This window comes from Scyliorhinus torazame, chromosome 1 (assembly GCF_047496885.1).
Source record: "Scyliorhinus torazame isolate Kashiwa2021f chromosome 1, sScyTor2.1, whole genome shotgun sequence".
NCBI lineage: Eukaryota > Metazoa > Chordata > Chondrichthyes > Carcharhiniformes > Scyliorhinidae > Scyliorhinus > Scyliorhinus torazame.
This window is the reverse complement of record NC_092707.1, coordinates 74,087,718-74,111,973: the sequence shown is the minus strand read 5'-3', so window position 1 is coordinate 74,111,973 and position 24,256 is coordinate 74,087,718. Positions and strand designations below refer to the sequence as shown.

Below are 24,256 nucleotides of genomic sequence, written 5' to 3'. Positions count from 1 at the left end.
AATATAATTGCTGGAATTGTCAACCAACTTACAGAATTTTTGTAAGTTGGACATGGATGAAATGATGGGTTACAACTTTTGAATTACTTTGAATTTTAGAAGTGGAATTGTTAATGCACCATTGTAAATGCTTTTTGATACTTTGTCAATGTATCAACAGCCAGTTCCAGTTATTCTCTTGTGGCATGCAAATATTTTTCTAACACTAGCTTTTTTTTCTTACAGCAATGTGCCTAGTGTTGGGAGTCTGACAGAAGATTATATTCAGATGAGTACTCCTCAAATGAGCACACCTTTGGCAGTAAGTTCGACTGCACCTGCCAGCAACAGTGGTGCTGGTGTGTTGCCATCTCCAGCAACCCCTCGCTTTTCTGTCCCAACACCTCGTACACCAAGAACCCCACGAACTCCACGCGGTGGTGGCACTGCCAGTGGGCAAGGATCAGTGAAATATGATAGTGCTGATCTATGCTCTCCTGCTTCAACCCCCTCGACAACGCGACCATTGAACTCAGTGGAGCCAGCAACCATACAGTCAATTCCACAAGCCCACAGCTTGTACGTTACGCTAATCTTGTCAGATTCGGTGATGAATTTCTTCAAGGATCGCAACTTTGATAGCTGCTGTATCTGTGTTTGTAATATGAATATCAAAGGGGCAGATGTTGGTTTATACATCCCAGATCCAACCAATGAAGCTCAGTTTGGATGCACCTGTGGATTTAGCGCTGTTGTAAACCGCAGACTTGGATATAATGCAGGTCTCTTTCTTGAGGATGAATTTGATATTTTTGGAAGGACCTCTGAAATTGGTCAAGCTGCAGAAAGACGATTGATATTGTGTCGGAATTCTATAGTTCCCCAAGGTTTTGATGAGTCGAAGAGGCTACAGGACCTAACATCAAACTTAATATTTCTTGTACAGGACCAATGTACAGGACCTTTCACTTCTCTAAGTTCTCTGGACTACATTTCCTTAGATAGATCAGCACTTCAATCAGCAAACTGGAACTACGACAAGCTGAGAGCGGATAGTAGTGATTCTTGCACAGAGTGTTTCAATGCCCTGGAACAGGGTCGACAGTATGTGGATAATCCTTCTGGTGGAAGAATAGATGAAGCACTAATTAGGAGCAGGAGTTTACACCCATGGCCCAATAGTAATGGTATGTTTTCCGTTGCATTAAATTTCAATTATGCGAAGCTTGTTCAAATGGCAGTGGTCAGAATGTATCATTAACCGTTCCTTTCCATCTGTTGAAGTTAAGATTGTTGGTATTTTTAAATTTCCTGCAATTCAACTGTAATTAAATTGTGTTTCCTTCCACAAGGCATAGAACCATTGAGAGAGAAAAATGTCTTTCAATATTTCATCAGAAAGGCTTTTAAATTATCTATTTCCAGTTGTCTTGCACATGTTGTGTTAGTTCCTGGGTCACTGCTTTCATTGAGCAAATTGTTCGGGTGGCATAATACTTCAAGGTTGCCAGCACTTTTAAATACTCCATTCTGGGCTTCACCCTAACTGTGCTTCCCCTAACTGTAACCTTAAGATACAACACAGCAAGTTCCTGAAATCATCAATCAGTCCTATCTCCTCCCCAGGAAAATGCTGCCGACTGTGTTAGAGGCTTGCATTGCCATCGTTATATATAAATACTTTGGGATTTATATATGCTTTACTTTTCATTATAGTATCTAAGGCTGAATTTGACATTTTACTGTGAATGTCAGGAGGAGCTTATTTCAGTCTTACTACCTGTAGTGATCTACATATCTGTATATACACAAGGGGTTAATGTATAGTCATAACAGCTAAGTGATCACTAGATGGTAGCATTAGAAAGGGGTTTAAAAGACAGACTCAAGCCGGGTTCCCGCCTCTTTGTGTGTGTGTATAGTGACTAGTGACCAGAGGTATAGAGAGTTAGCTCAGAGTGCAAGTGTAGTTAATCATAGTTTATTCTTCTTCAATCTTGTTTATTTCATATCTAGTAAAAGTATTGGACATAGAACAAACTCAGTTTAGCTGTTTAAGTTACTCAAATTATTTGCTTTCATTGGCAACTACAAGTGTTAACATCGAGTTTAAGAGCATCTTGGTAAGAAGCAAATGAGTAACGTATATTACAGTAAGCAATATAACATGTACCAGGAGTAGTAATATATTATAAGATGGTACCTACAGTTAGTAATATAACCTGCTACCAGGAGTGGTAATATAACACTACCCATAAAAGGACTATAAAACCTTTGACTCTCTACCTTAATTTTTAAATTTCTTCTGAAACATTAGTGCTTGTAGTTAATAGTATTTTACATAAACTGAAAAAGATGACCATGATGAGCTTGACTAACATGGATCCAACTCAGCTGACATTTTTGTGAAATTTGTCTTAAACTCGGAATGCAGAAGCTTCCCAATTTAACCTTCTGCCCACAGCTCCCCTCCTATTTTAATTCAAACTATTGTAAGAAATATCATACCGGTTAACATGGTAGGAAAGCAGAAGTCAGTGATATTTTGTTTCCTGCAAGTGGTGGTGAAACGTTACAACTGACGCGTAGTCTATAGTTGCTTCACTTATTGTGATTGTGCTGTCATTCATAATAGAAAGCTAATGTTCAGTTATGTTGAAAGAGCTTCAAAATTGGAAGAAACTTAGCACCAGAAGGGCACCCAAGATAAAATGGGTTTAATGCGACTGAGGAAATCATGGCCACTTTGACTGCAGCTTGGAATGCTGGTATATGAGAACATAATCAGCGAGATGTAGATTCCGATCTTGATTTGATTGATTTGATTTATTGTCACATGTACCGAAGTACAGTGAAAAGTATTTTTCTGCGGCTGAGGGAACGTACACAGTAGACAAAAGAATAATCAACAGAGAACATTGGCAAATGGTACATCGACAAAGTGATTTGTTGCAGTGCGGAACAACAGGCCAAGCAAAGCAAATACATGAACAAGAGCAGCATAGGGCGTCTTACAGGGAACAGATCAGTCCGAGGGGGAGTCGTTGAGGAGTCTTGTAGCTGTGGGGAAGAAGCTGTTCCTATGTCTGGATGTGCGGGTCTTCAGACTTCTGTACCTTCTGCCTGATGGAAGGGTCTGGAAGAAGGCAATGCCTGGGTGGGAGGGGTCTCTGATAATGCTGTCTGCCTTCCTGAGGCAGCGGGAGGTGTATACAGAATCAATGTGGGAGTGGCAAGTTTGTGTGATGCGTTGGGCTGAGTTCACCACACTTTGCAGTTTCTTGCGATCTTGGACCGAGCAGTTGCCATACCAGGCTCTGATGCAGCCGGATAGGACACTCTCTATCGCACATCTGTAGACATTTGTGAGCGTCGATGCAGACATGCCAAATTTCTTTAGCTTCCGTAGGAAGTCGAGACGTTGTTGGACTTTCTTGACTGTTGCATCAACGTGAGTGGACCAGGACAGACTGTTCGTGATGATGACCCCCAGGAACCTATAGCTATCGACCATCTCCACTTCGGAGCCATTGATGCAGACGGGAATGTGTGTCGTGCTATGCTTCCTGAAGTCGATTATCAGTTCCTTGGTCTTTCCAACATTTTAGAGAGACGTTGTTTTCGGTACACCGTGCAACCAAGTGATTTATCTCCCTTCTGTAGCCTGATTCATCGTTGTTTGAGATACGGCCCACCACAGTCATATCATCTGGAAACTTCTATATTGAGTTGGAGTTAAATCTTGCCTCACAGTCATGTGTGTATAGGGAGTACAGTAGAGGACTGAGCACACATCCTTGCGGGGCTCTGTGAGGACTATTGTGGAGGAGGTGCTGTTGCCTATCCTGTCAGACTGCGGTCTGTTGGTGAGGAAGTCAAGGATCCAGCTGCACAGGGAGGGCTCAAGTCCCAAGATTGTGGAGTTTGGTTATTAGTCTTGTCTGGATAATGGTGTTGAAGGCGAAACTGTAGTCTATGAACTGCAGTCTTACATAGATGTCCTTGTTGCGAGATTTTCGAGTGTTGATTGTAGAGCCAGTGAGATAGCATCTGCTGTGGACCGGTTGCAGTAATAGGCAAACTGCAGTGGATCGAGACCATCTGAGAGGCTGGCAGTGATCTGTCTCATGACTAGCCGCTCAAAGCATTTCATGATAACAGACGTCAGGGCCACCGATCGGTAGTCGTTAGGGCAGGCTACATTGTTCTTCTTTGGTACTGGTATTATGGTGGTCATCTTGAAGGAGGTGGGGACTTCAGAGCGGAGGAGTGAGGTGGTGAAGATATCTGCGAATACACTTGCCAGCTGGTCTGCGCAGGCTCTGAGTGCTCGTCCAGAGACTCTGTCGGGGCATGTCGCTTTCCGTGGATTCACTTTAATAAGATCAAGTTACTAAGAGAAATACATTTCAAAATTTGAGGCAGTCTATTTCGTAAAATGAGTTGACAACTGCTTATTCTCTTTGAGTATTACATTTTTGAATACAACATATTGGTTGATGACGGTCGTGTTTTAATGACTGGGGCTGAAATAAAGCGGGAAATAGACGTTCTCTGAGAATCGTACCTTTTAGACAATGGGCAAACCCAGTAGAGGTGGCTGTACAGTCAAGAGAGAGTTTCCCTGGAACTCCTCGTCATTGACTCCAGACACCATAAGGTCTCCTGCTGATTGCCACGTACCACCCCCTGCCCCGACTGATGAATTAGGCTTCCTCCATGTTGACCACCACTTGGAGGAAGCACAAAGGGTGGAACGGGCGTATAATGTACTGAGTGGGGGATATTGATGTCCATCACCAAAAGTGGCTCAGTAGAACCTGTACTGACCGAGCTGGTCGATTCCTGAAGGGCTGCAACAAGTCTGCGACAGGCGGTGAGGGAACCAGCAAAAGGGAAAATCCTACTTTACCTCTGTTTCATCAATTTACCTGTTACAGATGCATCTGCCCATGGCGGTATCGGTAGGAGTGACGATCGCACAGTCCTTGTGGAGACTAAGTCAAGTCTTCACATTGAGGATTCCCTCCATCATGTTGTGTAACACTGTCACCGTGTTAAATGAAATAGATCTTGAACAGATCTCAAAACTGGGCTTTCATGAGGCCTTGTAGGCCATCAGCAGAATTGTAACCTTATGGTCCGGCATGACCCCCACTCTAGCCCCCGCTCTATCGTTATCGTTACGCTGGGGGAATCAACCCTGATTCAATAAAGAGTGGTTAGCACTGTTGCCTCACACTGCTAGGAACCCAAGTTTGATTCCAACCTTGGGTGATTCTGTGGAGTTTGCACATTCTCCGTGTCTAATTGGGTTTCCTCTGGGTGCTCCGGTTTCTCCCCTCAGTCCAAAGATGTGCAGGTTAGGTCATGCTAAATTGTCCCTTAATTTACAAAAAGTTAGGTGGGTTTACAGGGATAGGGTGGGGGAGTGGGTCTAGGTGTTAGGGAGCTCTTGCAAAGGGTCAGTGGAGACTCGATGGGCCGAATGAACTCCTTCTGCACTGTAGGAATTTTATGAAAATGTCTAAGACTCAAACCTAAAAGGCTGTGTGGATGTCCGGTTAGTTGAAACTTTCAAGACTAAAATGAAGTGAGGGTATCGAGGGATTCAGGTCAAAGGTGGGCAAATCAGGTTGAGATTGGCTTGTTCTGTTTCACTGTTTTTATGATTGGCTGTAGATGTCACTAGTGAAGTACATGGAAACATTCAGACCAACCAATCCTGCAGGGAATTTACCTGTGAGCAAGCAAATCGGCTCAGTCACATTCTGAGCCTGGTTCCATGTCCCATCATCCTCTTAGCCTTGCAGATATTTTTTGTCAATCACTTTATACAGTGTCCTCTGTTTCCATTGGCAGAAAGATTGAGATGTAATTTCTCTCTGTTTACTCTGTCTGGACCCCTCAATAATTTTGAACACCTCTTAATTGAGGCATACAAGATGATCAGAGGATTGGATAGGGTGGACAGTGAGAGCCTTTTTACTCGGATGGTGTTGTCGAGTACGAGGGGACATAGCTTTAAATTGAGGGGAGATAGATATAGGACAGATGTCAGAGGTAGGTTCTTTACTCGGGAGAGTAGTAAGGGTGTGGAATGCCCTGCCTGCAACAGTAGTGGACTCACCAACACTAAGGGCATTCAAATGGTCATTGGATAGACATATGGACGATAAGGGAATAGTGTAGATGGGCCTTAGAGTGGTTTCACAGTCAGCGCAACATTGAAGGCCGAAAGGCCTGTACTGCGCTGTAATGTTCTATGTTCTTGTCAAATTGCCTTTCAAGCTTCCCTTCTCTTCAGAGACCAGCCCCTGCTTTTCTAGTCTATCCATGTAACTGAAGTCCCTTCTCTCCAGAACCATTTTCAATTTTTTTCTGCATCCGCTCTAAAGCCTTCATGTCCTTCCGAAGTACAGTGCCCAGAATTAGACACCATATTATAGTTGAACAATGTTTTTAAAGGTTTATCATAATTTGCTTTTTTGTACTCTATACCTCTATTTTGTTACGGCCTTGTCGAGATCGATACCTTTTAAAAAGATGTTTGAATTCCAGTGACTGAAAGGGTTAGGTGCCTAGGTTTCAAAGGATCACATGTGTCTGGATTTTAGGGTTTGGCCCTTCTCCAAATTGCCCTTTGTTTTACATAGACTTATCATGACAACTGAGCTTTTATTTTTCATACCTCTTATGGGAAAAAATCTAGAAATTTGTTACCTTTGTCAACTTATGGTGCTGCCTTTAATGTCCTGTGAATCTATATCCCCAAATCCCTCTGCTCTTATACGGTACTGTACTTGCTTCCGTTCAGAAGACACATCTCCGAGTCTGAAAGATGTGCGTTCATGTCACACCGCAAGAGTTGAGCACATAGACCTAGACTGGCCTACCAGTGACAAACTGGGTGCCTGCACATCAGGCAGGCCTGGCTCTCCACCTGCACGGGTGCTGCAACAGCCATAGGTTGACCTATCGAAGGGCTCAGTGGCAGCCCTAAATCCAATTATTTTAAAAGTTGGAAAGCAGGCACTTCCATTTTGAAGCATCTCTGTACCTACCAATACAGCTTGCTGCTCCCTTCAAGGTGGAAGGCCTCTGACTAGGCAATGAGCCTTACCTCTGGCTATTAATTGACTATCCCAGGGAACATCACAATGAGTGACTGTTGCCACAGAGGAAGATCCTGCCCTTAGTGTTTTACACAAGCAAAGTGGACAAAGTTGCGCTTTCCAGTTGGCTCTGCTTATTGATCGGGAAAGTTGATTCCCAAATGGCACCAAGTGTGCAAGCCTAGCCCTAATGATAATGCTGACAAATGCATCTTGAGCACAAATTATTTGTCAACAAATGTCGAAGAAAATCTCCTGTTTGTACTTTTGATTTCTTTCTTTCTTAGTGTATCCTCTTATTTCCCTGCCTTGGTGTATTATTAGTTTAGACCTTCAAAGGAAATACGTGTGAGCAGGTACATTACATTGCATCAGATTTTGAGAGAGACCTGGGCTGCATTGTTTCTTTATGGAGTTGATTTCAGCCTAAGTTTGAATTGGAGCCTTTTGTATGCACTTGAGTGATGTTTGGCAATTTGGGGAAATCTATAAACTAGGTACCTACTGATGTATTCCTGTTGATCTATTCTCCTGTGCTTATTTAAATGTGTTTGACTAACAATTCACCAGAGTCGACCTCTAACAAAGATCTTGCTGCCATGTAGTTTTTTTGTTGAGTGTGTGATTTTGGCCAAAATGTAGATTTGTCACTTTTAAACTTGCATAATGCTGGTCTTTCTTTGTTGTGCTCTTTTCTTTCTCCATGATAGAGTTGAAAATTGTGTTGAATATAGGAACAGTAATTGGTCTGAATTTCCCCACTGTAGAAAACCATATTAGAGCTGCAGTATGTTGTTACCTTATTCCCAATGCTAAGTATCTTGACACTCTTCCTGCACAAATTCCAAGCTAACTGCTCATGATGAGTCAAAATGTTGCACTAACAATACACCTTTTGAAAGATGCCTCTATATCTAAAAAAAAAGGAAAGGGAAGCCAATTCCTAGCTTTAACCCAAAAAATCCCAGCTACATATATTTTAAATCAATTTTGAATCTGAAAATTCGCAGATGGTAAAATAACTAAGTTAGTCAGTTATACTGTGCATCCATAAGAGTACTGTTGAATGTTCCTCGTTCTGTTCGCCGGCCGACCTTCGCGACCCGCGCCGGCCGACCTTCGCGACCCGCGCCGGCCGACCTTCGCGACCCGCGCCGGCCGACCTTCGCGACCCGCGCCGGCCGACCTTCGCGACCCGCGCCGGCCGACCTTCGCGACCCGCGCCGGCCGACCTTCGCGACCCGCGCCGGCCGACCTTCGCGACCCGCGCCGGCCGACCTTCGCGACCCGCGCCGGCCGACCTTCGCGACCCGCGCCGGCCGACCTTCGCGACCCGCGCCGGCCGACCTTCGCGACCCGCGCCGGCCGACCTTCGCGACCCGCGCCGGCCGACCTTCGCGACCTGCGCCGGCCGACCTTCGCGACCCGCGCCGGCTGTCCTTCGCGACCCGAGCCGGCCGACCTTCGCGACCTGCGCCGGCCGACCTTCGCGACCCGCGCCGGCTGTCCTTCGCGACCCGAGCCGGCCGACCTTCGCGACCCGCGCCGGCCGACCCTCGCGACCCGCGCCGCCCGACCCTCGCGACCCGCGCCGGCCGACCCTCGCGACCCGCGCCGGCCGACCTTCGCGACCCGCGCCGGCCGACCTTCGCGACCCGCGCCGGCCGACCCTCGCGACCCGCGCCGGCCGACCCTCGCGACCCGCGCCGGCCGACCCTCGCGACCCGCGCCGGCCGACCCTCGCGACCCGCGCCGGCCGACCCTCGCGACCCGCGCCGGCCGACCCTCGCGACCCGCGCCGGCCGACCCTCGCGACCCGCGCCGGCCGACCCTCGCGACCCGCGCCGGCCGACCCTCGCGACCCGCGCCGGCCGACCCTCGCGACCCGCGCCGGCCGACCCTCGCGACCCGCGCCGGCCGACCCTCGCGACCCGCGCCGGCCGACCTTCGCGACCCGCGCCGGCCGACCTTCGCGACCCGCGCCGGCCGACCTTCGCGACCCGCGCCGGCCGTCCTTCGCGACCCGAGCCGGCCGACCTTCGCGACCCGCGCCGGCCGACCCTCGCGACCCGCGCCGGCCGACCCGCGCCGGCCGACCTTCGCGACCCGCGCCGGCCGACCCTCGCGACCCGCGCCGGCCGACCCGCGCCGGCCGACCTTCGCGACCCGCGCCGGCCGACCTTCGCGACCCGCGCCGGCCGACCTTCGCGACCCGCGCCGGCCGTCCTTCGCGACCCGAGCCGGCCGACCTTCGCGACCCGCGCCGGCCGACCCTCGCGACCCGCGCCGGCCGACCCTCGCGACCCGCGCCGGCCGACCCTCGCGACCCGCGCCGGCCGACCCTCGCGACCCGCGCCGGCCGACCCTCGCGACCCGCGCCGGCCGACCTTCGCGACCCGCGCCGGCCGGCGTGACCCACCATTTTCTCTTGCCTTGTTTTCTGCTGACAAAAATTGAGGAAATGGTTTTTGGTCCCTTTGGCCCTTGTACACACTCCTCCAATGGAACCTGTTGAATGAAGGTGAAGCCTTCCAGTGTCGGAAAGTATCGAGTCTCCACCTGTTCAAAGTTCTGCATTTTTTCCTGTAAAATTTTATCAAATAAAACTGCCGTGAACTTGCAAAAAATATAAAAATTAAATAAATGAAAAAAAAAAATTAAATGAATTAAACCCCCCCCCCCAACTTGTAAAACAAAAAGCTGCGACGGTTATTTTTTTTAAAAGCGGCCGCACTGTGCATGCGTGCCCGATCATCGGCGCGCATGCGCATAGTCTTACGCATGTGCGCCGCTGATCGGGCATGCATGCGCAGTGCGGCCGCAATTTTTTTAACATGTTCACGGCCATTTTGAAGGCCGCTTGCTGCCGGCGTTATTAACAGCCGAATGCTGCGGCTGTTGCGTGCAGATTTGCGCGATCGGGAACGCCGCGACGGACGGCGTCGCGCCCCTGAGTTTGACAATGCCTGGTTTATGGTGCATTTGAAAATAAGATGTTAGTTCTGGAGGCTTTTGTGGCAGTGCAGAACTACAGTGTTGTGATGTCTGAAATGTAGCTGATTTCGAACGGTGGCATTGAGTACAACATTCAGATGGAATGGACGCTTAAGGACGTTTCTTCGTACAGATCAATTGGCTTTAATATTTCAGAGTGCCTGGAATGGAGCAGTCAGTGCATCCACTCCAAATTAGATGCGTCCATGTTCCCTGCCCTGCAGGGAGAGTAAAAATGTCCCTGTTGATCTGCAGTGTATGTGCATTTCAAATGAAAAGCCATCAACTGACATATGCTATTTTGCATTGGAAGATGTGTTAGGAACTAGGATATATGAATGGCTCTTGCATTTGAATATAGTAATGTTTGAAAAGAGTGTGCCATATACAAGAAATACTTCATTTCAAGTAAATTCTTAGTAGAAAACGACATGCAAATTTTGATGTAATCTGAAATGAAAGGTCAGTGGTGAAGTTGTGATTGGAATGAAACTATCCTCATTATTCAAAAGTCAGAAATGTTGCACGCCATCCAGAACTTCATGATTTGTTGGCACAGGGTTGTTGTGTTCACAACACAAAGCTCTTCATCCCCACCATTCACTTCAACCCATCATGCACCTCTGATGCTGGATTTCTTGTTTGATATTGCTATTGATAAACTAGCATTTTCCCCACTTGAACGCTATTAATACTGAATCACTTTATTTTCAGTCGTGAGATCCACCTCCCTTGCCACTGAATCCAGCCTCCACCACAATACTTATTCAAGTTTTTGAATCCTCCAGCAAGGGTGTTATTAATTGAATGTGAAAATTCATCAAAATACGTATTCACAGGGCAGCACGGTGGCACAGTGGTTAGCACTGCTGCCTCACGGTGCCGAGGAGCCAGGTTCGATCCTGGCTCTGGGTCACTGTCCGTGTGGAGTTTGCACATTCTCCCTGTGTTTGCGTGGGTTCCGCCCCCACAACCCAAAGATGTGCAGGGTAGGTGGATTGGCCACACTAAATTGCCCCTTAATTTGAAAAAATGAATTGGGTACTCTAAAACATTTTTTAAATACAGTATTCACTAAAGCTAAATATATCTTCAACCTCTACTAAAATAAATTACTTGGGTTCATATCGTTCTTGAAGCTTCAATAACAACTTGCATTAATATAGTGCCTTTTACATAAAAAAACATTAGTGTTTCACCATTAAGTAATCAGTCAAAAACTAAAACCAAGAGAAACCGGTGACTGAAATCCTAGTCAAGGCATGTCGAGAAGGATGAGTACAGAGTGCACCATAATAACATCCATTTGATTTTAATTGGATTTTGACTTTGATCGGTTCATTTCAGTGCTTAGACAGGTTCAAACATGGAGTTGGGGTCGCAGGAGATTGAGTCCTCGTTTGCATGGGCAGAAGAATTAAGGGTGTTTTTTTTTCTTAGAATGAGGTTACGTCGCAAAATATAGTTTGTGTACATTATTTCAAAATATTGATAGTGGTGAATGTGTGTCCCAGAGAGGGACCTTTAACGTATTACAATAACTGAATTTCTTACCTGCAGTTCTGGATGTAAGCATCCTATCATCCCAGGATGTGGTCCATATGCTGGTATCACTGCAGCCTTTTCTACAAGATGCCATTCAGAAGAAACGGACAGGAAGGACATGGGAGAATATCCAACATGTGCAAGGACCTCTCACCTGGCAACAGTTCCACAAGATAGGCAGAGGATCCTATGGTAAAGTCTTGTCTCCATTTTTATACATAATCCAGAATTTCAATTTACTATTTTTGGGTTGTTTTCTTTTCCTAATTAAATTGCCTCAATATGGAATTCTGGTAATATGAAATTCACTAACCAAGCGTTGCAATTATTTTATCTGCTTTCTGATTGTACTCTATGGGATTATTGTGCAAATTAAAGCATTTCCAAAATGTTATAGATTGTATTCCCACACTTTCATACCGCTTGATATAGATATCAATAGAATTATATTGGCATGCACATTAAATGAGATAGGCATGTTTTAAAACTGAATATGTGCGAAAAGAAGTGCAGAAAATGGGACACTGGGGCCGAGACTGGGAGTTGCATCAGTGGAACTGTTGAACCTAAACCAGGCCAGAGCCAAGGTCTGATAGAAAGGAATAACTTGAAATAAGATTTAAAACAGCCATAAACAATAGAACCATAACAAAGAATCAGGAAAGTAAAGGACAATATAAAGCAAAAAATAAGAATAATGAGGGGAAAGAGATTGGCTAAATTCATGGTGAAAAAAAGTAAAGTAGTTATTAAATCAAATAAATAATTTAATTTAAGGAAATTGATTAAAAAATAATTTAAACCATAGGTAGAGCAATGCATGCAGTAGTATCTTCTACCACATGTCTCAGATTCCACTGTACCTGAGCATGTCCTGTCCCACCGGTAGACTCAGGAGAGGAACAGTACAGTGGTTCACAGTTGGGAGGCAGTTGCCATGGGAATCCAAAACATAGACTCAAATCCCGTGAAGCTTCTTCAGGTCAAACATGGGATTATGAATCCTCCCACTGATTACAAACTACAACGCTCCCTCAGCTAGTGAACCAGCACTCTTCCATTCTGAATGTCATTTTGAAGAAGCATTTGAAGATGGCAAGGGCACAGCATATACGCTTGGTGAAGGTCCTCAATGTCTACCACCATAAGATCATAAGACATAGGAGCAAAATTAGGCCACTCGGCCCATCGGGTCTGCCCCACCATTCAATCATGGCTGATATTTTTCTCATCCCCATTTTCCTGCCTTCTCCCCATAACCCCTGATCCCCTTATTAATCAAGAACCTATCAATCTCTGTCTTAAAGACACTCAGTGAATTGGCCCCCACAGCCTTCTGTGGCAAAGAGTTCCACAGAAGTACCACCCTCTGGCTGAAGAAATTCCTCCTCATCTCTGTTTTAAAGGATCGTCCTTTTAGTCTGAGATTGTGTTCTCTGCTAGATTTTCCTACAAGTGGAAACACCCTCTCCACGTCCACTATCCAGGCCTTGCAGTATCCTGTAAGTTTCAATAAGATCCCCTGCATCCTTCTAAACTCCAACTAGTACAGACCCAGAGTTCTCAACCATTCCTCATAGGACAAGTTCTTCATTCCAGGGATCATTCTTGTGAACCTCCAATGGACCCTTTCCAAGACCAGCACATCTTTCCTGAGGTACGGGCCCAAAACTGCTCTCACTACTCCAAATGGGGTCTGACCAGAGCCTTATACAGCCTCAGAAGTACATCCGTGGTCTTGTATTCTAGCCCTCTCGACATGAATGCTAACATTGCATTTGCCGCCTTAACTGCCGACTGAACCTGCACTTTAAATTTAAGAGACTCGTGAACAAGGACTCCCAAGTCCCTTTGTGCTTCAGATTTCCTAAGCATTTCACCATTTAGAAAATAGTCTATGCCTCCATTCATCCTTCCAAAGTGCATAGCCTCACACTTTTCCACATTGTATTCCATCTGCCACTTTGCCCACTCTACTAGCCTGTCCAGGTCCTTCTGCAGCCCGCCTGTTTCCTCAATACTACCTGTCCCTCTACAGACCTTTGTATCATCTGCAAACTTAGCAACAGTGCCTTCAGTTCCTTCTTCCAGATCATTAATGTATATTGTGTAAACTTGTGGTCCCAGCACCGACCCCTGAGGCACACCACGAGTCACCGGCTGCCATTCTGGAAAAGACCCCTTTATCTCTGCCTTCTGCCAGTCAGCCAATCCTATATCCATGCCGGGATCTTACTCTTAACACCATGAGCTCTTAACTTATTTAACAATCTCCTATGCGGCACCTTGTCATAGGCCTTCTGGAACTCTAAATAAATCACATCCACTGATTCTCCTTTGTCTAACTTCCTTGTTACTTCTTCAAAGAACTCTAACAGATTTGTTAAACATGACCTCCCCTTGATGAAGCCGTGCTGGCTCAGTCCTATTTTATCATGCACTCCCAAGCACTCCGTAATTTCATCCTTAATAATGGACTCTCAAATCTTACCAATGACCAAAGTCAGGCTAACTGGCCTATAATTTCCCGTCTTCTGCCTCCCTCCCTTAAACAGCTGTGTTACATTAGCCACTTTCCAGTCCTCTGGGACCCTTCCTGCCTCCAGTGATGCCTGAAAGATCACCACCAATGCCTCCAATCTTCTCAGCTATCTCTTAGAACCTCTGGGTGTAGTCCATCCGGTCCAGGTGACTTATCCACCTTCAGACCTTTCAGTTTCACCAGAACCTACTCCTTAATGGTGGTTACTGCACTCCCCTCTGTCCCCTGATTCTCCTGGAGCTCTGGCATCACACTGGTGTCTTCCACTGTGAAAGTAACTTTTCAGTTCCTCTGCCCGTTGTTTCCTATTATTACTTCTCCAGCCACATTTTCCAGTGGTCCAATGTTTATTTTTGCCCCCCTTACCTTTGATATATATTTTTTAAATTCTTCCTATCTTCCTTTATATTACTAGCTAGCTTGCACTCCTATTTAATTTTCTCCCACGTTATTGCTTTTTTAGTTGTCCTCTGCTCGCTTTTAAAGGCTTCCCAATCCTCTGGCTTCCCCCTAATCCTCGCCACTGTATGCTTTTTCTTTTGCTTTTATGCTGTCCTTGACTTCCCTCATCAGCTGTGGACGCCTTGTCCTCCCCTTAGCATGTTTCCCCTCCTTGCAATGAATTTCTGTTGTGCCTCCCGAATAATCCTGCCATTGCTGTTCCACTGTCTTCCCTGCTAGGCTCCTTGTCCAATCAACTCTGGCCAGCTCCTCCCTCATGTTTTTGTAGTTACTCTTATTTAATTGTAATACCGTTACATCTGACTCCAGCTTCTCCCTCTCAAACTGCAGGGTAAATTCTATCATATTGTGGTCACTGCTCCCTAAGGGTTCCTTCACCTCAAGTGCCCTAATCAAGTCTGCCTCATTACACATCACCAAATCCAGAATTGCCTGTTCCCTAGTAGGCTCTGTCACAAGCTGCTCCAAAAAACATCTCTTGGACATTCCACAAATTCCTTTTCTTAGGATCCACTATCAAACTTGATTTTCCTAGTCCACCTGCATATTGAAGTCCCCCATGATTAATGTGATATTGCCTTTTTTACATGCCTTTTCTATCACGTGATTTATTTTCTGTCCCACATCCTGACTACTGCTGGAGGAGGGCCTGTACATAACTCCCATCAGGGAGTTTGCGGTTCAACTCTACCCTCAGAGATTCTATGCCTTCTGATCCTATATCGACTTAACTTCATTCCTGACGATCAATGCAACCCTGCCCCCTTTGCCCATCTGGCTAAACTTTCGATAGGACACACATCCTTGGATATTTAGATCCCAGCCCTGATGCCCTTGCAGCCACGTCTCTGTGATGCCCACATCGTACTGGCCAATTCAATGTGCGCAACAAGCTCATTTACCTTGTTCCGTATACTGCGCGCATTTAGGTACAACATCCTCAATCCTGCATTGACCACCTCCCTTCTCACACTTGTTCCCATTTTTGCTCTGCCTGAGGGTGATGTTGTTCTCTTATTTTGGTTCTCTATTTCCCCTTCAGTTATGACACCTCCTAAGCTAACATTCTGGTTCTCACACCCCTGCCATACTAGTTTAAATCCTCCCGGGTGACTCTAGCAAACCTCCCAGCCAGGATATCGGTGCCCCTCCAATTTAAATGCAAGCCGTCCTTCTTATGCAGGTCCCACCTGCCCAGGATGAGATCCCAATGGTCCAGAAATCTGAAACGCTCCCTCCGACACCACGCGTTTAGCTGCGCTACCGTCCTATTTCTAGCCTCACTGGCATGTGGCACAGGAAGTAATCCTGAGATTGCAACCCTAGAGGTCCTACTTCTTAGCTTACTACCTAACTCCCTGAACTCCTCCTGCAGGACCGCATCACTCTTCCTGCCTATGTCGTTAGTACCTATGTGTACTACGACCTCTGGCTGTTCACCCTCCCCCTTCAGGATGTCCTGTGTTCATTCAGAGACATCCTTGACCCTGGCACCAGGGAGGCAACATACCATCCTGGAGTCTCACATCCACAGAAGCGCCCATCTGTGACTATACTATAGAGTCCCCTATAACTATCGCTCTCCTGCATTGCCCTACCGTGTGGAGCAACAGAACCAGTTGTGGTCCCGGTGTTCTGATTGCTATTGTTTCCCCCTGATAGGCTATCCCCCTCAACAGTATCCAAAACGGTACACCTGTTAGAGAGGGGGACAGCCGCAGGGGATTCCTGCACTGACTGCCTGCCTGTCCTTTCTAGCGGTCACCCATCTGTCTGCCTGCACCTTCGATGTGACCATGTCTCTATAACTCTTATCTATGATGCTTCCACTTGGGTCGTAAACAAAAAATAAAGGGAAATAATGAAGTGAGGATAGAGTTATCTAAAGTGGACTGGGCGGATAGATTAGAAGGAAAGGCAGAAATCTAACAGTGGCAGACATTTAAGGAGTAATTCATGACTTTCAAAAAAGATATATCACAGTAAGGGGGAACAATTTTAAGAGCGGGATAAAGCAACCGTGGTTAACCAAGGAAGTTGAGATAATGAAATTAAAAGAAAAAGCATATCAGGAGGCAAAGGTCAGTGATGGCCCCGAAGACTGGGATACAGCAAAGGAGGACTAAAAAGATAATAGAAAATAAACTACTAGGACCAACCTATTGAGGAATATAGAAACTGACCAGAGCTGCTTTAATATATAAAAAGGAAGAGAGAGGTAAAAGTGAACATAGGCCCCTTAGAAAATAAATCTGGGGAAGTAGTTATGGGAAACAAGGAAATGGCAGAAGAATTAAACAGATATTTTGCATCAGTTTTTACGGTGGAAGATACTTTGAACATTCCATTAATATTAAAGAATGCGGGGGAGGGATTAAATATCATCACCATTACTAGAGAAGTAGAGACGTAGTATTCGTCATACTAATGGGTTGAAAGAGATAAGTCCCGTTGCACTGATCGCTTGCATCCTCGGATCCTAAAAGTAGCTACCGAGATAGTGGATGCATAGGTTGTAATTTTCCAAATATTCTTGGATTCTGGACAAGTACTGGAGGATAGGAAAACTGCCAATGTGACACACCTATTCAAAAAGGGAGGGAGGCGAAAAACGCCTGACTCTAGGCTGACTAACCTAACATCTATTGCTGGAAAAATATTGGAATCCGTTATTAAGGAAGTAATAGCACATTTGGAAAATCATAACCTAATCGAGCAGAATCAGCATGGATTCATGAAAAGGAAATAGTGTCTGCCAAACTTAGAGTTTTTCAAGGAAGTCTCAACATGAGTGGATAGAAAGAAACCAGTAGATGGGTTGCATTTGGACTCACAGAAGGCGTTCAACAAGATACCTCAAAAGGTTGAGTCATATGAGCCCTTGATAAGAGCCCACGGTGTTGGAGGTAGAATATTGGCATGGAAAGGGGATATGAGGTTATTTTTCAGGTTGGTGACTGATGATCAGTGGGGTTCCACAGGGATCAGTGCTCGGAACGCAACTGTTTACAATATACGTTGAGGAGGAAGGAAGCAAATGTACTGTAGCCAAAGTTACAGCTGACACAAAATAGGTGGAAAGACAAGTTGCAAGATGGATGCAAACTGTTTGACAAGAGATATTGATAGGTTAAGTAAGTGGGCAAGAAGTTGGCAAATGGAGTATAATGTGGGAAAATGTGAAGTTTATTTTGGAAGGGAGATCAAAAGAACAGTTTTTTAAATGGAGAAAAACTGCAGAAAACTGCAACACAAAGGGACTTTGGGTACTTCTGCACAGAACACACAAAGCTACCACGCAGATGCAGCAGGTCATCAGGAAGGCTAATGAAATGTTGGCCCTTATTTCAAGAGAGTTGGAGTATAAGAGTAGAGAAGTCTTACTGCAACTGTACAAGGTATTGGTGAGACCACATATGGAGTACTGTGAAGAGCTTTGGTCCCCTTATTTAAGGAAAGATATTATTTCATGGATGATTCACGGGTTCACTAGGATGGATGATACCCAGTATGGGGGGATTGTCTTATGAGCAAATGTTAAACAGATTTGGGACTCTGCTCATTGGAATTTAGAAGAGTTGAGAGGTAATCTCATTTAAGCATATCAAATTCTAAAGGGGCTTGACAGGGTAAATGCTGAGAGGATGTTTCCCTCATGGAAGGGTCTCACAATAAATGGATGCCCATTCCGACCTCATCACATCCTTGGGCCAAACATGAGCAAAAAGAGCTGAATTCCAGAGATGAGGTAATGGTGACTGCCTTTGACATCAAGGCAGCATTTGACCAAGTGTGGAATTAAGGAACCCTGGCAAAATTGAAGTCAGTAGGAATCTAGGGGAAAACCTGACACTGGCCGGAATCATACCTAGCACGAAGGAAGATGGTTCTGGTTGTTGGAGGTTAATTACCCCAGTCCTGAGACATCACTCCAGAAGTTCCTCAGTGTAGTCTCCTAGGTCGTAGCACCGTCCGCTGCTTCTGAGTGACGTTACCTCCACTAGTAAGGTCAGAAATGGGGATGTTCGCTGATTTGTGCATTGTATAATACCGTTTGCAACTTCCCAGATATTGAAGCAGGCCGTGCCAATTGCAGCAAGATCTAGACAAAATGCAACTTAGGCTGGTAAGTGGCAAGTGACTTTCACAACACAGAAATGCCAGGCAATTGCCATTGCCAGGCAGAAGAGCGAATGTTAGCAATTGCTCTTGACATTTACTAGCATTACCTTCGCCAGATCCCCCACAATCAACATCTGGGGGCTGCCACTGACCAGAAACTGAACTGGACTAGCCATATGAATAGTGTGGTTACAAGAGCAGGTCAGAGGCTGGGAATTCTTAAACGAGGAACTTGCCTCCTAATTTTCCAAAGCCTGTTTATCATCTGCAAGACACAAATCAGCAGTGTGCCAACATCACTTCCAATTGTCTGGATGAGTGCAGTCCTAACATCTTGGAAGAAACTCAAAACTATCCAGGCCAAAGCTGTTTGCTTAATTAGCACTCCCTCTGCCAACCTAAGCATTCACTCCCTCCACCACCGATAAGTGTTGTATATTCAGGATGCGCTGTTGCAACTCCCCAAATCTCTTTCCAAACCCGCAACCTCTACCACCTAGATAGACAAGGGGAGTAGATGCACTGGAACACAACAATCTGCAAGATCCCCTTCAAGACCTACACCATTCTGACCTGCACCTATATCACCATTCCTCACTGCTGGATCACACTTTTAGAGTTCCCTTCCTAGCAGCACTGTGAGTGTATCTGCACCTCGTGGATTGCGGGGGTTCAAGAAGGCGGTTGACCATCACCGCCACCTCAAGACCACTTATTCGGTAGCACAATGGTTAGCACTATTGCTCACCATTCAATTTCCGGCTTGAGTCACTGTGCGGAGTCTGCACATTCTCCCTGTGTCTGCGTGGGTTTCCTCCGGGAACTCTGGTTTCCTCCCACAAGGCCTGAAAGACGTGCTTCTTAGGTGAATTTGACATTCTGCATTCTCCTTCCGTGTACCTGAACAGGCGCCGGAGTGTGGTGAGTAGGGGATTTTCACAGTAACTTCATTGCAGTGTTAATGTAAGCTTACTTGTGTCACTAATAAAGATTATTATTATTATTATTGAATGCAGGTCTGGCTAGCGATGCCCATATCCCATAAAAATATTGACAAAATGGATGAATTGTAGGCAATAATTTGAGGAGAGGATGCCGTTTTACTAGGATGGCTGAATCTAGATTGCAGAGAGATCAGGATTGGCAACTAAATATTGCAAGATAGAAAGCATTTTAGGATGGAAGGTGAAGCAGCAGTACTAACTAAAGATTAATTAATGAATCAATATTAAAGTAAGTGATTGAAGAGCACCAAGAAACAGAAAATATAAAACAGCCAGCATTAATTCTAAAAGAGTGTGAGCCATGTTTAACTAAAGAATTGTTTGAAAGATAACAAAGAATAGAAGAGGATAAATGCAGTAGATGTCATATTTTCAAAAGGTCCTGGGTAAGGCATCACAAGATAGGCTTGTTACAAAAGTTTGGATATGTGGAACCTGAGAACAAACAGTTGAATGGATCGCAAATTAGATAAAATAATAAAAAAGAAAAGGCCATTATTCAGATGGAAGATTTAAAAATTATGACTCCACGGTACCGCTGTTACTCGTAATTTATACTAGTGATTTTGTAGCCATCACCTTGCATCAAAAATTTGTAGAAGATACCAAACTGGTAGAGTATAGGTAACATGGAAGAACATGATACAGGAAGATTTTAGAAAATTTTCAGAGTACGCAATTACATGACGAAAATGTTAAAGCGATTTACAAGGATGGTAGCAGAACTGAGAGATCAGAGATGTCAGAATGCATGTCTTTGTCCTTCCAAAAAAAAACTTAGGCGATCAATAGAGGGCTTTCAAATTATGAATGACTTGAACGGGGTTGACATGGAGAGAATCTAACACTTGGGGCCATAAATATGATATAATTACTTATATATCCAGTGGCGAAATGAGGAGAAATTTCCTTACTCCGTGATTAGAATGTGGAACTTGCTACCACAGGAAACTGTTGAGCCAAATAACTTAAGAGGCTTTCAAAAGTCAACACAATGTATGCATGAGAAAAGGGAATAAAAAGCTATGTTGAGAGACTGAGATGAGGTAGAAGAAATGGAAGATAAAAGCCAATTACTACTGGCATCTATAAGAACAAAAACAGAAAATACTGGATAATTTCAACAGGTCTTACAGCATCTGTGGAGAGAGAACGGAGTTAACGTTTTGAGACTGGATGACTCTTTGTCAAATGGAAGAAGGCTATGGAGCATACCAGCTAGTTGAGCACTATGTCCTGATACTACATTGTTTGTTCTGATATTCAGTGTAACATTGGATTTCATGTACACCGCAAAACTTGATGAGCCATATCCATATTTGTAAAAGGTTACCAAAGCAAAACAATAGAGGTAATGGGAAGTGTTCAAAATATTGTACAGCTCCAATTAGACATGTGGTAACTTGTAAACATTGTTTTAAATATGATCTGAGATACTAACAGATATCAATAAATAGAAATTATTCTGCTGGCTCTTTAGAAGTTATATTTAATGATGCTATGATACATGAGAAATAGCTTGTCATATAAAAATGTTGATTTGCACATTACCTTGTTATTACCTCAAAAAGCTTAATGTTCCCCCATTCTCTTTTGTTCAGGTTCAGAAGAATCACCAGAGCCACTTCCTATTCCCACACTGCTTCTGGGCTACGATAAAGACTTCCTGATGATCTCTCCTTTTGCACTGCCCTTTTGGGAGAAGCTGCTTCTTGAACCATACGGTTCTCAGCGTGACGTAGCCTACATTGTGGTCTGTCCAGAAAATGAGGCCTTGCTCACTGGAGCCAAAAATTTCTTCAGGGATCTTAGCGCTGTATATGAGGTCAGAATAAATGCTGAACAGCATGAAGGAAATATATAGAACTATACAGTATGAATATTGCTGTAACAAAGTTTCAAGAAAATTCCAAGAATTTTAATTATTCCAAGTCAATTAATATTCTTGAATCTCGGTCAGCATCATTGTTACAAAAATATTAAGGTTATTGGTAATGCAATAGCAGCAATTAATTATTTTACACGTTCAGGAATTTTTATTTGGTGCATTTCATTTGAAGTAGTCTAATGTATTTTGGAAATGAAACTCCACAACTGGGAACATTTTGATCTGAAACTTTAACTATGAGTGGGTAATGCAGCTGTACTGTGAATTCAATGCTCAGTTCAAACTTGCTTGACAACTTCAAATATAAACAGCAAATTTGAACTAATAGAAGTACATTATGGGCAGAATATTATGCACAAGGAGTGGGGGGGGGAGCATTGCGGCTGATGGTGGACCCACCCCACATGGGCCATAAGAGCAGAATTAGGCTATTTGGCCCAAAGTTTGCTCCACCATTCAATCATGGCTGATCTGTTTCTCATCCCACTCTCCTGCCTTCTCTCCATAACCCCTGATCCCATTATTCAAGAACCTATCCATCTCTGTCTTAAAGACACTCAGTGACTTGGACTCCACTTGGCCAGACCTCCCGCAGCCATAATGCACTACAGGTGGGCTAAACGGGGATGCTGTGGAACCTCTGTCCCTCACTCGGGAGGAAGTCCCATCCTCGAGACATAGCTTCACCAGTCCTGGCAGAACACGTCAATGGGTGCTGCTGGAACTGTAACAAGGAAGCAGAAGGGAGCCCAATGGATCCCTGGAAACCGACATGTCCAGGGCCTTGGCTGAGAGGCTATAGGCTTGTTGCGGAGAGGTGGTGGGTTTTATGTAGCTGGCAGGTAGGAAGAACATTGGGGTTCTATCTCAGCCGGGGGGGGGCAGTCCTTTTATATGTAAAGAGCACTTCCCAAAGCTAGAACCCGCCCCTTCCTGTCTTCCAAATAATTTTTTTTAAAAAATGGGGTTAGCCCATTCCTGCCCAACGCCAATCCTTTTATGGGCAACATATTATCAGGATTAGTTGGCTTGATTATAAGCCTAATTGACACTCCATTTTGGCAGGCAGGCTGCTAATTTTGCCGCCCGCTGCTACCTGTATTATGGGGGCTTGGGTGGGTGGGGAAGTGGTGTTTTAAATATCCCCCCCCCCCCCAACCCCTTCAGAAAACATGCCGGTAGGAGTGTGTAAAATGCAGTCTTGTATATCAGATTACAAAAGTAAAGAAGCTAACATTTAGTCATTTGAATATTCAGATTTTAAGAGCTTGTTAACATTGTGTTGAAGTTACCTACTTGTGGTTGACATTTGTAGGATTTTAAGTACACTTTGAACTTCAGAAAAACAGGAATGCCCAATAGATTGTTTGTAATCACATTCTGCCCATTTGATCAAAAGTATTCTCGGCATTTGCATATTGACGAGTATATTTTTTTGATTTAACAGACATGCAGACTTGGTGAGCATAGACCTATCTGCAAAGTATTGAGAGATGGAATTATGCGGGTTGGTAAGAGTTCTGCAAAAAAGCTGGCAGACGAATCTGTTGATGAGTGGTTCTCTCAAACCTGGGTTAGTGATGAGAACGACAATCTTGCCAAGTTAAAACTCTATGCTCAAGTCTGTCGCCATCACTTGGGTGAGTAAAAATAATTAATTTTTCTACTTTCTGAAAAGAATGGGCAACCTATTCTCATTAAAGAATGCCAACTTCAGCAGTCTTGCAGTGCATTAATTTAATTTGCATCTTAGCTGGAGGAGTTTAAATTGTGAGGTTGAGATTAATTAATTGATTTAAATTTTTTATTTAAATGTCATGTTTAAGAAGCACAGATTTTTCCATTTGTTTGATTGTACAAGAGAGATATTTGCTGACAAACAGTTGTTCAAATTCACTAATCCTGTAAATCTTCCTTTTATCCCTTACAATCCAGCACCTTACCTGGCTACACTTCAGCTGGACAACAGCCTGCTAATTCCACCTAAGCACCAACCAACAACATCTTCTGTTACCCAGGGGCAGGCAGCAACAGGAAGCAGTGGACCGTCATCGGGTACAGGGGTTACTTCTGCGCCAGTGACAACTGGCACTACAGCTACTTCCACAACCAGCACTGGCAGTAGTACTGCAGCAACTGGCAGCTCTGGTATAGGAAGTGGGTCAACAGGTACCAGCTCCACTTCGACTACCTCCACTACTACCACAACCACTACTCCAGTTCTGCATCAGACAGGGACAACCTCATCCTCTTCAGGATTTGGTGGGACTGTTGGAGCTCCTCAGAGTGGTAGCACAGGTACCAGTACGGAGAGACCTCCAGGGTGTACACCTAGTGGAAGTGGAGATTCAGATACCCAGAGTTCTGTACAGCAGCAAGAAGTACAAGAGAGGTAAGTGTGATATAAGGTAGACATTGTTCATTATTTCTAGAGGTAGCTCGGTACAGTGGTTAGCACAGCGCCAGGAACCCAGGTTTGATTCCGGCCTGGGTGACTGTGTGGAGTTTGCACTTTCTCCGTGTGTCTGCATGGGTTTCCTCCCACAGTCCAAAGATGATCAGATTAGGTGGATTGGCCATGCTAAATTGCCCCCTAGTGTTGGGT

At 44.9% G+C, this 24,256-nt stretch overlaps 1 protein-coding gene across 1 annotated transcript in view; it reads left to right on the top strand.

The window, feature by feature from the left end:
• The window catches only part of LOC140408846 (mediator of RNA polymerase II transcription subunit 13-like), a 325,611-nt gene that overhangs the window by 279,506 nt on the left and 21,849 nt on the right, over positions 1–24,256 (top strand). Inside the window, exons 17-21 of the mRNA XM_072496607.1 lie at positions 226–1,166; positions 11,649–11,825; positions 21,365–21,588; positions 23,099–23,291; positions 23,587–24,043. Of these exons, the coding sequence (XP_072352708.1) occupies positions 226–1,166; positions 11,649–11,825; positions 21,365–21,588; positions 23,099–23,291; positions 23,587–24,043 (1,992 nt within the window). The remainder of the gene's footprint in view (positions 1–225; positions 1,167–11,648; positions 11,826–21,364; positions 21,589–23,098; positions 23,292–23,586; positions 24,044–24,256) is intronic.